The sequence below is a fragment of the Calcarisporiella thermophila genome (assembly GCF_041956535.1).
Source record: "Calcarisporiella thermophila strain CBS 279.70 unplaced genomic scaffold VTP21scaffold_1, whole genome shotgun sequence".
Taxonomy (NCBI): Eukaryota; Fungi; Calcarisporiellomycota; class Calcarisporiellomycetes; order Calcarisporiellales; family Calcarisporiellaceae; genus Calcarisporiella; species Calcarisporiella thermophila.
Window position 1 is genome coordinate 722,937 of NW_027192191.1, and position 14,302 is coordinate 737,238.

The 14,302-nt window shown below is 40.0% G+C and overlaps 4 protein-coding genes across 4 annotated transcripts; 1 reads left to right on the forward strand and 3 right to left on the reverse strand.

Annotated features, from left to right (window-relative positions):
• Positions 1-1,309: 1,309 nt before the first annotated feature.
• Positions 1,310-2,330, reverse strand: VTP21DRAFT_314 (uncharacterized protein; the record flags this gene model as incomplete). The annotated part of the gene is made up of 4 exons (XM_069393410.1): positions 1,310-1,386; positions 1,445-1,557; positions 1,625-1,905; positions 1,989-2,330. The coding sequence occupies 4 exons, from the start codon at positions 2,328-2,330 to the stop codon at positions 1,310-1,312; spliced, it is 813 nt and encodes a 270-aa protein (XP_069256693.1).
• A 1,778-nt stretch (positions 2,331-4,108) lies between these two features.
• On the reverse strand, positions 4,109-6,087 carry VTP21DRAFT_315 (uncharacterized protein; the record flags this gene model as incomplete). The annotated part of the gene is made up of 7 exons (XM_069393421.1): positions 4,109-4,483; positions 4,547-4,629; positions 4,692-4,798; positions 4,873-5,263; positions 5,326-5,370; positions 5,431-5,566; positions 5,641-6,087. The coding sequence occupies 7 exons, from the start codon at positions 6,085-6,087 to the stop codon at positions 4,109-4,111; spliced, it is 1,584 nt and encodes a 527-aa protein (XP_069256694.1).
• A 1,094-nt stretch (positions 6,088-7,181) lies between these two features.
• Positions 7,182-9,932, forward strand: VTP21DRAFT_316 (uncharacterized protein; the record flags this gene model as incomplete). Its single annotated transcript, XM_069393432.1, has 13 exons — positions 7,182-7,223; positions 7,287-7,459; positions 7,524-7,815; positions 7,883-7,930; positions 7,991-8,071; positions 8,151-8,387; positions 8,460-8,633; positions 8,694-8,787; positions 8,859-8,978; positions 9,043-9,171; positions 9,235-9,522; positions 9,585-9,692; positions 9,763-9,932. The coding sequence occupies 13 exons, from the start codon at positions 7,182-7,184 to the stop codon at positions 9,930-9,932; spliced, it is 1,956 nt and encodes a 651-aa protein (XP_069256695.1).
• Positions 9,933-10,371: 439 nt separating this feature from the next.
• VTP21DRAFT_317 (uncharacterized protein) lies at positions 10,372-14,140 on the reverse strand (the record flags this gene model as incomplete). The annotated part of the gene is made up of 14 exons (XM_069393443.1): positions 10,372-10,761; positions 10,832-11,208; positions 11,278-11,698; positions 11,766-11,885; positions 11,958-12,113; positions 12,175-12,691; positions 12,780-12,889; positions 12,945-12,977; positions 13,057-13,302; positions 13,364-13,447; positions 13,514-13,612; positions 13,678-13,752; positions 13,828-13,961; positions 14,047-14,140. 14 exons carry the CDS (start codon positions 14,138-14,140, stop codon positions 10,372-10,374), a joined length of 2,856 nt encoding a protein of 951 aa, XP_069256696.1.
• Positions 14,141-14,302: the final 162 nt, after the last annotated feature.

Consider the following 14,302-nt stretch of genomic DNA (forward strand, 5'->3'; position numbering starts at 1 on the left):
TGTTGGTTTCAAACTGTGAATGTTCTCATAGGTTTACCATTTTCGGATGAAAGCTTCGAATTTATATACATACGACACATGAGTTTAGGGATATTTCAAAGAGAATGGCCTGGAGTTCTTGGGGAAATACTTAGAGTATTGAAACCTAAAGGGTACTTAGAAATAGTTGACACAGGTAAGAGCACATCTCAGGATTGACTAACATTACAATACGCGCTTTATTTTGTAATAATAACACCTAAGCTACTACAGACTATAATATCCAAGGAGAAGGTCCAGCACTTAGGAAGATCACAGATGGACGTAAGTACAGATGTATATATCACAATATAAAGAGGTAAATATAGATCACTTTTATTCATTGCAGTTTATAATACATTGTGTGCACGTGATATTCTCCCGTCATGGGCGCGCTGGGTTCCCAATTATTTAAAAACTATTCACATGGAGGGTGTTCAATCAGTGTCTCGGTCCTTTTCTGCTGGTAATATTACGGGAAAGGGCAAAACACTTGGGCGTGAGACCTGGGTGCAATTCTTAACTGCACTGCGACCATATTTAGCACAAGTGATGTATATAAGTAGTGAAGAATACGATGAAATGCTAAGAAGCGCGAAACAAGAGTTATTGGAAAATGGCATCCTGATTGAAATTTTATGTACATTTGGAAGAAAATCACCCCAGATTGATAATACAATGGAGAATATTGACAGAATAGAATTGTGTCTCGACAATTAAATTCAAAATGGATACTTGCCACTTAATTAATTTCCTTTACCACTAGTTTCTTTTTTTTTATTTTTGGTACAACTAGTGTTTCACCTTGAATACCCTTTCGATCTTATGGTTCCTTGTTCCTTTTATTTCCCTCTATTATGTAATCAATATGCTATATAATGATTTCTTCTAGTAATAAACACTGTAAATGATAAAAAAAAGAGTATATATACAAGAAAAAAAATCCAAGAATCGGCTTGTTGGTCTAAAGGAGTCACTAAGCTAAAACTTCCAATGCTCTTTATCAGCCCGTAGATAAACAAAATGGGACTTCATTATAGCGTCTAAGCATTTAAAACAATATTAAAATTACGGTATCTCCATGTTAAAAAAATTACTGATCCATTCGCCGACATATTACATTTGGGTTGGTTATATATTCGTCACTTGGTAGAGCCTATTCGAGTTATTTAGAATAAAACCTATTACGATTTTTTTGAATAGTATTCTCAACTTTCTCAGCGCTTATCGAAAATTTATTACATTTAACCAAAATCCTTTTAACCATTACAAATAATCCTTAGAATTAATTCTAAATGTTAGCACCCTCTTCTTTTATCCATTTGATATGATGTCCCGCACGACCGAAAAAGGTAATTGATCGCTCCTCTATCGAGAGAGAGGGAGTAAGAACAAGATTACAAATATTTGTATTTTAGTGACTTACCACCGCAATTTTCATAATCCTTCCCCGTGTGATTTGGACCAATCTTCCTGGAATTAACTCCCAATAATTTGTAGTTACCAGTTCCTCCAGTCAAGTATGGACCGCCGCTATCCCTATACGGTTGCAGCTCGCGTAAATACATAACATAGATTGAATGTGCTATTTTTATAATCAGATTACCCGTTGCAAGTAGTCTTCTTAGTGCCAGGATTAGTGCAGAGTTCCGGCCCATCAAAGCCTGTGAAATGACCATTGTTGTCTCGGCACGTTTTGTAATCGGATACTTCGATGTCTATTTTGAGGAGCTGGTTAGAAGAACCTCCTTTCTCAGTTTGTCCATATCCCGCTGCCGTCATGTCGTCAAATTCTTTGGGAATATTGGTGTCGATCACCACAGGCTTGACGTCGATTCCCCGCTCCAAAAAGATAAGCCCAACATCATTATAACCTGTTTGACGATACTATTAGAGGAAGGAGGAGTGGGAAGAGGAAGTTTGAGCGATCAATATGGCGAGAACGCATTAGAGCGATATAGCAAAGATACCCTAGGGTGCATAACGAGCCTCTTTGAGTTCACTGACTGATTGTTTCCGTAGTGCACTGTAGCTCCCTCTTTACCGTCCAGACAGTGGGCAGCCGTAAGCACAGCATCTTTTGCGATCAAGGAACCGGTGCAACGATAATAGCTTCCGTTTTTCTTTAGGCTTAACCTAAGCACGAATGGCATCTCTCCCGAATTCACCTTTTCACCATTATAGATCCTGGTGTCATCAGACGGACCAAATTTTGCCTCTGGCACATTCAACTTTTCGCCGGATGGGGCCGCAAATACAGTAGAAGCAAGAGAAATCAACAAACAGCTGAGGATAGTCGATTTGAACACCATTATTGAGAAGTGGATGCTAAAATTAGGAGCTAATAACTTTAAGAACAAACTGTGGTTAACTTTGAAGCATGCTTTCTTACCAGGTTTATATAAGAACAGGATCCTGAATGCTGTATACTTCAACATTCACATAGAGCATGACCACGTTCCAATACCATTTCGCTCTATTTGTGCAACAGGTAGCTCCGCCTAATTCTCGCCCTCCAAGAATAATATTGTGGTTCGCACCATTAAATTCAGTTTTTTATGAGTCTAGTATTAAAATGTATCGAAAGATATACCATTAGTTAAATTGATTTAGTAATACTGTTGACAGCAGTCTGAATTATTAACTCCGATCATAGAATTGGTAAATTAAACTCCGTTAATATGATCGTTGCTTATTCAATGCTATTCTACACCATAGAGTGTAGGAGAAAAGTCTAAAAGGTGTAGTCACAAGATTACACCTTATAACGAAAAAAGTAAACAAACTACAATTGAGCTCCAATTCACACAATGATTCGTACTCAGTCGGTTTGGTGATCTTAAATACGTTTAAAAGGTTCGCAACCTCAACAACGTGCTTTCCACTATTTAAAAAATGGAGGCCATTTTATCAATAGTAAGCTCGGCGCTATTTACCGAGCCACGAGAAATCGTATTGACTCCTTAATAGTTTCTTCACATTTAAGATGTCTATTGGGAAGTATACGCGAGAATCTAAATTGAATAATTTGATACATATTCTTCAAACTCAACATTAATTAGAACAAATCCCGAAGCTATTATTAAAACACAGTAACAGGAGAACGTGATCCTATTGCACTAATTGCAAAGATCATGAGGGAATACAATCGGATTGAACTTCCCTGAGCTCAATCTAGCAAGGTCGAGTCTGGGGCAGAGGCCTATTGATCCCTTACCACTAGAGCCCAGTGGAATGCGTTTTGTAAATACTTTCCAATAACGCTCAAGAAAATATAGAATATAGTGTAAGTTGGTATTATTTTACCTTTATTTTACTTTCATTGACAGTTAGGGGAGTTTGACACCATTTTGACTTGACTACTGCTTACTATTCTAAATGGCTTTTGTGAATATACTCATAAAAAAGATCAAAAGAAGTGTCTAGAAATACAGTGAAATGAATCGGAGCGTAATACTTGTCTATACTGCACAGTGGATCCCAGACGCAATGTGATACTATCGCATGTTCCGCGCAGCGCCTTGCACAAGTTTGTGTGGAAAATGGGAGCGGCCTAAGCAAATCGAATACCTCTCTAAAGTTGTATTGTCAATGATCAGCCTATTATGTGTCTGGGTTGCATTCAATCTCAGTTTACACCAGTTGATGTCCCTGAGAAAAAGACTACTTCTTTTACTCAGCTCAGTATCAGTTTGCTAAATTGCGGTTCGAGCCTTTTTTTCAATTACAGTAGCCTTCTCAGAAAAGTCTTTGTACGAAACAAGTTACAGAGATGAAAATGTGCTACTGATTCTTCACAACGACTTAAAGATTCTGTAAGTAACTAATAGAGTAGTATTACCCCATGCGTTAGAGATGGAGAGATATATTCTACACAAACAAATAGTAATATACTATGCACGAATATTACAGGTAGTTAAAAATATTAAAGAGTACGAAATAAAATAGTAGTATATAAGATATACAACAACACAAAGTGGTTCCGGGTAGATATAAATTAAGGAATCATTCAATGAACATTCTGGCATTAATCTAGTGATGTTGACATTCTCTATCAACCTAAAAAGCCTGAGCTATATTGAAATAAATTTCAGCGTGAATTGGAAGTTGCAGTTGTTTCCTGCTGAACTGGTGATACAGTTGTGTTTTGGGTCTCCGCGCTCGGATTAGAAGAGGTCTTACCAGTATTAGCTGATGAGCTTGCTATAGCGGTTTGAGGTTGAGAGCTCGAGGCTTCCGCTTGATCATTGTTTTGTGTTTCAGTCATAGCTGGATGAGAGCACACTTCCTTTTTAGGAGCAGCGGAAGCTACAGCAACTGAAGCCGGGGAGTCGATAGGTTGTCCGATTGGAGATGTAGCATATCTGCGAGGAAACTCTCGATTGTCGATAGATAAGCTTGCAAAAGCTTGCAGCTTGTTGCACCATTCATCCATTTGCTCGATGCTCGAAGTTCGATATAAATACTGAAAAAATAAATGGAAGCGATTAATCACATGCACTTGTATCCTATTGTAAAACGTCCTTACCTTTTGATCCAAATTAAGAAAGCCCAGCTTTTTTTCAGTTATAAAGAAGGAATACTCAACTTTCTTGCCTTTGGGATGGGTACCTTTAGGAAATACAATAAGATTAAAAACCAGATTACCAGATAATAAAGATATGAAAGCATACCAATAGTGCATCCAGGAATGAATATTGAAGTTGATGGCTCTTGGTAAATAGAGGTATCAATGGATTTAAACTCATGGAAGTATCCGGCTGGGGTCAGAACACAGTATCTATATTAAGAAGAGAATATAAATAAGCTAAAATAACTGATTTCAGTCAGGATGTTCTACAGAAGCCAGATTACCTTTCGCCCCACGATAGTGTTTTTTTCCTTTCTAATCGTCCTTCGATTATCGGTAATACAGTGAAATGTTGTTTATTCGGATAGGGTATACTCTGAGCAGATCTAAGCAGAATCTTTTCATCCAGTAGGCTCTTTGCATGCCGCAACGCAAATGAATTCCATTCCTCGTTAGCTTTGGGTAAAAGTCGAGTCGCGGTAGTTGAAGCGCTCAAGATAGTTTTGCATATGCTATCATTATTAGGAGCAAAAGTTGTGTTCCAGCTCTGAACGATAACGAAAAGTCGTTCTCCAATACTGGCATCCAATAAGGAAATCTTTTTCTGCCAGTCCAAAAGAGAGCGCAGCGCGTTGTTCTCAACATTAATTTCCTTCTCGAGAAAATTTCGTACAGCTAATTCATTTTTAATGTTTAGAATATCTTCTGAAATGATATCTTTAAAAAAAATTCTTTACCCATATTTAAAATGAAAGGATCGCCTTTACTGTTGAGTTCCTCCGCTATTAAATAGAGAGCTCTCAGAATCTGTAAAAATAATATATTGGATTGCTAATACTTACGCGAGGTTTCAACAAGTGCTACACTTTTAGAGAGTTCCAAGATTTTATTCTTAGACCGCTCCCGCAATGAATCCAGATTGTTATTAGATATGCTGGTATCTTGTTGTAATCTTGTGATATAGCTTTTAACTTCACTCTAAAAGTTGGTTCCAATAATTCACAAAGACAATAATGAGGTTAATAAGCCATTAATTGAGGGATTCCTAGTACCAGCTCTACCTTGAGCTGAGATAATTCAACTAGGGACTCGTTTAATTTTTTACTGATATTTTCATGCTGTTGAGCTATATCAACCGAAGAATTTTTCAATGCCGAACATAACTCCATTATCCCGCCTTGGGGGATGAAATTTTTGGCAATGTCAGCAGGGATGTCCACTTGTTCTCCCGATCGATATGAAGCTCGCATAGCGAACTCATGAATTGATGTCTGGCTCTTGAAAAACAACTTGATGTTCTTTATAACTACCTTCCAAGCAAGAAGACGATAGGTCAATACGTCCACAGGATGAGTTTCCTCTCCACCACCTGCATTAGATGAGGAGCGCTGGAGCTGAGCCAAGCTTCGCCTACCAATGGATCCAGTACGGCGAATCAAACTTCGACTACGGGCAACATCAATATTCTTTGAAGGAAATGTCTTATTTTGGATCGTCATTCAGCGAGTTTGGGAGGGGCTACGTGTAGAATATGTAAAGGGCGTGAAGAATGAGGATTCTGGCGATATAATGGAGGATGGAGGAAAACGATGGGGGCGAAAGGCGAACACAAAGTGGCAATACGATTCAAGCTCCGTCAATATCGATAGGTGCGCATGACAGGCTTGAGTTAATTTTAATATTAACTTGGCTTCGCGTTGAGGACCACACAATCGATATTAAATCAGCCTAATATTCCGAATGCAAGCTTCAACCACCACCGAACTGCCAGCACTTGTACTCGTGGGTAGGCATTATATTGCTCAGCCATTTCTGCTTCGAAATCTGTGAAGAAAGCCGGGTCAAAAATGACGTTGTATCGCTTCCCCCTCTCTTGCTTAAGGGTCTCGAGCAATCGCGACTCCTTTCAACAAAGATTTGCTATGGCTGAAACAGTCAAACTGTGGCTCATCCATATACCCTTTCTTTACGACTCTTTAAATACGCACACTGAGTAATTCCCGCCGATCGGCTTATTTTTGTTGGAAACGTACAAAGCGGTGGTATAGCGCAGAATGGACGTCTAATGGTTATATTAAGTGGAATTTCGGGTCAGTCTATGAAGCGTTATGATTTAGCGATAGATATAACCTTGGGTTCTGTTATAGAAGAGAGAATCAAATATTAAAGCCTTGATACTTATGATCATATTCAGCAACCCGGAGAAAGGACAGGCAACAGAAATTGGGAAAGAAAGTGGGGAAGAGAATATGGAGGAGAGGGGGCATAGCCTGTTCAGAATTACGCGAATAATGATACAATACAAATTGGCCAGGAGTTGAAACCCAACCGGTTCCTTCAAAATATTAAATTTATAATGGTAACTCTTGGCACTGCTTAATATCTGTTTGCCCTCCTGCAATATACAGATGAAAATTCCCTAATAAATTGCACTTGCTGTACCTCAATACCATTTTAAAATCGGACCCACTTACTTGGGCTGTAGCGTAATTTCCTTTTGTGGCAATCTGGATTTACCAATTCTGCGTAATCTGATATATTCCAGACTTCACATAGAAAATATCTTTAAATTCATCAGTTCCATCATCAGACGATGTCTGGCAATCGGTCGATGCTATTAGCGACGGATCTTAAAGTAAGTATTATTCTAATTCTGCCTTTATTTTACAGTTGAATTGACATTTGTAACTTTCGTTAGGACCCAGTTCCTATAATTAGTGAACATCTGCAAAATGGTATTCATTTTGTCGATGATTGCCGAGAGTTTGTTAAAGAACGCGCCCAAATCGAGAGAGAATATTCACAAAGGTTGGAGGCATTGGCAAAGAAGTACCAAAATAAAAAAAATAGAAGCCCAGAGGAAGATGAATGGTAAGTTTTTGCTCTCAATCAAGCTCTTTCGCACCGCAATGCATTGTAATATTATTGTGTTTAGTTCGGCTCAGCAAGCTTGGGCAATTATAGTTAATCAAACTGAGGCGATGGCAAAAGAACGTGGGGCATATGCAAATGCTCTAGCCTCTAGAATAAGCGAGAAATTTAGGGTGCTGAGTGCTAAGAAAACCGAGTCTAGGAACAGACATATGGGTTTTGCGCAAAAACTAATTGCGGAGCGAGATAGAGTAATTATGGACATGGATAAAGCAAAAACAAACTACTGGGAGTCCAGCGAGGAAACAGCTACTAACAAAATGCGCCAATCAAAAGGGGATGGAGTGACAGACAAGGTCAGAATAGGCAACAATGAAACCCTTTATGCTGCCATTTAATCATTATATATCCCTATAATTTCAGGCTAAGAGGCAATATCAGCATGATATGCTCGATAGGAATAACAACAAGGTAAAAATGAGGCCTTTTCTTTCTTTGTTTAGAATATACCTATTCAGTCCAAAACCGTAGAATCTCTATGTTGTTACCATCCACGCGGCAAATGCTATCAAGCAAAAATATTATAATCATGATTTGCCTGCTCTATTGGAGGTATGCTTGGATACGAATGCATTTATGAGTTTTTCTCCAAGGTTAATGGAAAAATTTCATTTTATTTGTTTGCCAACAGCAAATGAAGCAATCAAACGAAAGTCGCATTGCTGCTATGAAGGGTATCTGGCAGGAGTACATTTCTATGGAGCAATTGCTCCTCAATAACGCACAGAGCCAAGTGGGTGTGATTTCTGAGGGCGTTGCTAGAATTGATGGTATCTCTGATTCGGCCACCCTCATTGCACCCCACCAACTTGACATCGCGCCTCCACCCGACTTCCTCTTCCACACTTCTCCTATTATCCGAGACACGGTGAGTTATTGTTTGTGCTATTGGCGATTGAAAGCTTCACATAATAATCTCATGCTCTTTCGATATATACAGGAAGATATTTCCCAGGACGAAAATGAAACCGTCTTCCTCTTTAACAAAATGACAAAACTTCGTCGACAGCAGGCTGAAGTGACCACGGAATTTGTGCACAAGACTAAAGAGGTGGAAGCACTAAGAAATAAACTAGAAAATTGCAAAGAAAACGAGTTCGATGATCTGAATGAGGTTTGTGTCCCATATTGTATTGTCTGCTCTGTTATCTCTAAAATTCGTCCTCTCTTTTAGACATATCTTGAATCGTGGCGCCAGATGATCTTTTTAGAAAATAGTAAATTGGTATATGATACCCAGGTTTACTTTATCACAGAATGTGTAGGAGGTATACTATTATCCTTCTCCCCTAGAATTTATTCATTTTATTGAAAATTTCCTCTCATTCCCCATCATTAGAAAATATGGCCATTCAACAACCTCATGATTTCAAGGCCACTTCATTCACTCTTCCAACAAAATGCGATTTCTGCCAGAACAACATTTGGGGACTCTCCAACAAAGGATTTACTTGTCGCGGTACTGTGGTCATTCTATCCCTATCGAGAATAATGTCCATATTCATTCATTTGTCTTTTGACAGACTGTGATTACAATTGCCATGCAAAATGTGAGATGAATGTCCCTCCAACCTGCTCCAACGTGAAGGGTGGAGCCAAAGCTAGTAGGACTCTTTCGATATCCTCTTCTAATTCAGTCAGAGCAAAAAATAGTAAATACCAAGATTTTGATTTGTTCTTTACGCATAATATTCATGGGTTTCATTTTTATTCAGGGGCATCTATCCAAGTTTTCTCCTCGGGTTCCGCCCCTACTAGTGCTAACGTCTCCCCCAATCCTGGAGCCTCATCGCCCAATCGTTCTCCATCACTTCAATCTCCATCAAGCCGTACCTCATCCGCATCGTCCATGCGCGCACCACCTAGTCGGGCACTTCCAAACCGATCGCCTCCTGGAGTCCCCGATCGAACAACTGCCACAGTCATCTATGACTATCAGAGTGGAGAGGCAGGACATTTAAAAGTGGTGGCTCAAGATGTAATTACAATTGTGCAAGAGGATGGTAAGATTATGAGTAGATTTTCCTATCAATGGGTATGTCGAAAATTTAATATATGTCCACAGATGGCTCTGGATGGGTAAGAGCGGAGAAACAGGGAGCTCAAGGCCTAGTTCCCGCCTCTTACATTAGTATTAATCCAAAATCTGGTAGCCGCAGTTCGAAGCAAATTGGTAATTACATATTCGAAGATTTTTATCTTAAACAGATTCGATTTATTGATGCTACTTTTCATTAACAAAGATCAAGTCCGTGCGCTCTATGACTATGAGGCTCGCTCCGGAGCCGAAATGTCAATCCGTGCAGGCGATCTCATCGAAGTGGTTAGCCGAGATTGCGCCGAAGGATGGTGGGAAGGTAGACTCAATGGGCAGCAAGGCCTCTTCCCTTCATCTTATGTCGAGAAGGTGTAAGCGTAGACGAATGGTCGCAAAATGTATTCAGACCATACCTGATTTCACATGGATTTGGCTTCTCTTTTCATAAGAAAGCTGTTTTTATTTAAACTGTTAAACTGACTCTATAAACGCGAATGTATTGTCCACTCGAAGCTAGAAAATTTTCTGTAGGAAGTGCCAATCTTCCGAGGCAATTTTTAAACATCTCTGCAATGTATACAGGAAATTGGGATGGGAAGAAGGAAGCGCACCAGAGGAGAGGGCCAAATCCACCTCCTATACTAGTGATATGCACTAAAACCATTGCTCTCCCTCAATCGCTTTTCTTATTGTTATTTTTTGTCTACAACTGCTCCTGAAATACAGGCACAATAAAGAGCTCGAAACTTGTTAACAAATCACCATAACAGGCAACATTTACACTCAAAAACGATGGTATAGGGATGACGCTCGCTTACTCATGGAGAAGGTCGAAATTCAAAAAATTCCTCTTCAACCAAACGCTACGAATCAGCGCATCCGGTTCGGTCGGTAACGGCACAGCTTTGCCCTCGGGCGTATAATATATGTAAGGCAATCGTAGAACCACAAAACTGCTTCGTGGTAGGATAATAGGCTCGATGCCAGTGCCCATCCCTACTTCAAGTGTCTCTCCTTGAGAGGTGGTAACGGCAATGACTGGGTGTAGCCGCAATGGGAGCGGGGAATTGGGAGTTACGATGTGGATCCGCTGAAGTTGGGCGATGATGTTGCTAGGAGTGGTGGATTTTTCGGGGGGCATATTATGTAAGGGACAGAGTATATACACTGGAAAATCCTGATCCAAGAGGGCATTGACGTTCTCCTTTAACCAATTCCATAAAAGATTCAGTATATTCCTTTATAGCTAAAAGCTGTCCATTACGTTAGTTTACCTTACTGTGATTCGTATGGCCGAGTTTGCAAATTGTGCCTCCGCTGCAACTCAGAAATCGATGACCCTGAGGGCATTCATACTCTACTCCCACATAGGTCCGTAGCGTCATATCATTTCCTGGGGTATGTAAATCTTCAGCCAACTTGGCCAACTGTCGGCTTCGACCTCTCCGTCTCCGGCCACGGCGATCGCGTGGTGAATATAAGATCTCTTCAGTATGATTGCCGATACCAATCCTGCTTTTATTTTCCGAGTGCATGGAGTTATCGGCGGAGAGGGATACTTTAGTCTCTGTAATGGCGGAAGCGAGTTTAAGTGCTTGAGAGAGAGGAAACGCGCGTGAGGAAGCAAGAGGGGGTTTTCCTTGAGGTTTGACTATCATCAAGTGCGCCAGTAATTTAAAATTATGAATGGAGTGTTAATGAATACAAAATGACGTCTTACACTCAGCTCCTAGCGCTGGCCATGCCTCTTGGTCCTGAATAACATTCATCCCCTTTTTTCTGAACGCAGAAACACCTACAGTGCTTCCTTTCCCTTTCCCTGTTCCTAATTTTCCATCTCCCCCTTCATATATCAAGTCCAATTCCCATTCCCATTGTGATTCCGCTTTTGCAACCATTGCATCCACTTCAGGGGTAGACTGCACTTTTAGACGAATATCCCAGGGCAGCAAATAGCTTGTCTTGCTGACGAATCCATCTCGCCAATCTAGACCGGAAAGAGGGCGATACATGCTTGCATGCCCGATAAGAATGAGAGACCATTGTGAATGTTTAAGGAAGGATGGGGAAGGAAGAGGAAAACGATGCATTCCAGGAGAATCACAGCACCCCTTCACTTGGAATATATGCACGTTGGCATCCTATCAGTGAAGCGAACTAAACTAAATACTCGAGGAGAAAGAAATTGGACTGTCTAGCTATTCGTACCTCAATATCGAAGGGGTCCTCGATGGCTCTTCGTGTTCTGCCACAATTACATGCATGGAAAGATTGAATGCCGCTTCGATGAAGTTTTTCCTCATCGTTTTCGCTCTTATCGTGATTTAACTAATAAGTGTCCGCGGTTAGTACAACAATGGATAGAAAGAGAAAAGGATAACAGTTTCTCCATTTCCATACCTCTTGCATGCATTCATGGCCAGTTAAACTTTTAACTTCACATTTCTGTCGACCATTTTCCCAGATGCGCGTACACTCATTACGTAGTCTGTGTGCGTATTCGGTAGCACAAGTGCCACGAGCAAGTGATTGATATAATCGCATGGCCTGATCGAGCTGTGTAAAAACAGTGTAGATAATCGTTTGATAGGGTGGGGTAATTAACAAATGAACCTACTTTAACCTGGTGATGCCGCTTAGAGTAGAAAGGGGGAGAGTCTAGCAGATAGGCTTCAATGGCTTGTTTCAGGATTTGAATACACTGGCTATGAGAGAACGCTACATCCACCTTCAAGATCTCCAGCAATCTCTTCTCAAGTTTTTCTCTAATCTCCGTTATATTAGAATATTCATTCACTTTGCTGAATAATATCGATTTCAAAAGCACGGTCTCTGCGATCCACCCCTCCACAAATGGAAGTTCTACAATGATGTCACTTCGTCTTGACTGCCCTGATGCGGAGGACCAAACGGCGCGTAACCAAGTTTTGATAAAATCTTTGAACTTGATACCTATATCTTCAGTTTTAAAGAAGCTAGCCTGCAGCAAATTAAGACCATCAATGTCCGTAGGATCGAGTTTAGCAGCACGGAGAAGGAGAGATATGGTATCATCTGCGGAGGCATTAAAGAATTTTGGAACGAAACATAGTGGATGCTGTGAGGAAGGTGGTGGAAGTGAGAACAATAGGCGCCTTAAAACATTTTAAGGCAAAAAAAAAAAAATAAAAAAAAAAACAAGTTAACAAGTTGGAGGTCGTTCTGAGTATAGTGTTAATTTACCCTTCGGCGGAGGAATGAGGATCTGGCATTAAATTGCAGGCACGGAACAGTGCACGCAACCTTGAATATATTCCGTCCTGTGAAGATCGCAAGAGAGACTGGGATATCTCCTAATTATTTTGTAATTAGAAAGTAATTAGCTGCGTATGAGGCATTTATGAATACCTTCTTGCCGTCATTCTTAGATACGTAGTTAATCTATAATTTGAATAAGAACAGTCTCGGTCAACCCATAACTGCTTAGGTGATGAGAGTACCGCGAATATAAAAGACAAACCTCCAAAAATGTAAATAATAACAGCGGTAGGGTCTGTCCGAGCGCGAGCGATTCATCACTATAATCAAAGGCGGATTCAACGCCTAGAGTTGATCTTGCTGCTTTTTCTAGGCCATTCTTTGCCCAAACATTTAATTGGTCTTTAATTAACTCTTGCAGTGCGCGATTCACGCTACGCTTGAGAGACGCCAAAGTTGAAAAGAGAGAGAGAAGATTTGCATCTATCTGTGTGCCTGGTACAAATGCCTGGGTTATGAAATAACGGTTGAATCAGAATTAAAGAGGGAGAAATATTGAGAATACCCACCACTAGCACATGCGATATCAAGAAGAGAAAGAGAAGCGAATTGTAAAACTGCTTTTGCCATTCAAAATCATCGCATCTTGAATACTACATAAGAATTTTCATAGATTTCAGTCGAAAGAAATGCATTACAGCTTTTTCAAACGTTATTACAATTGTCTTTTTACTGGCAATATTATTGCTGCTCCCCGAAGTGTCTAAATATATAAATATTTGGCACTTGGGAACAAAACAATAGGCCCATATCTTTGGCTGGGGATACGAATATATAGGTTAATTAATAAACTTGGTTCGAAATGTAATTAGAGAATGCTTACGAAGTTGTGGTCACTCCCTGACAATAATACGGCATGATGCTTTGGACATGTGCATGTCATACCTTTGCAGCTAGACTAAAAGGTAAAATTCGGTTTTTAAGTAAAAATCGTTTTTGTTGAATCACAAAGCCTTGCGAAAAAACTTCTTACCGATCCGAATGCATTAACCCCTAATACGCCATTAATTTGACTCGACACATCCTGTCCAATGCAATCTCCAAGGCCAAAAAAGCCCACTACGGTCGCCTTCTTCGAACCGTCAAGCTGAAATTGTTCAATGAGTCCTTATTATTGTTTTTAATGTTAATAGGGTCTTCATTATAAGAGGTTCATGCTGCTAATATTAAAACTTCAGAAGTTTTGCCATACTTTCAAATTCTTGTGTCCACTCGTTAAAATAATCTACATTGGATTTAGTTGACGATTGGTCAGTGTTAAGCGGAGGCTCCCCATCTTTTATCATTCCGATTCCATAGACTGTCCATCAACACACCTTAGAATGGGAATTGAATAAGGAAGAGTAGAAGCTTGAATTTGCACTGTATTTTAACGACGATAATGGTATCGAAAGACGTTTCATGGCTTAGAAAAGTGACTGCTCACGAGAGCGAGGTCCTAAATTTCG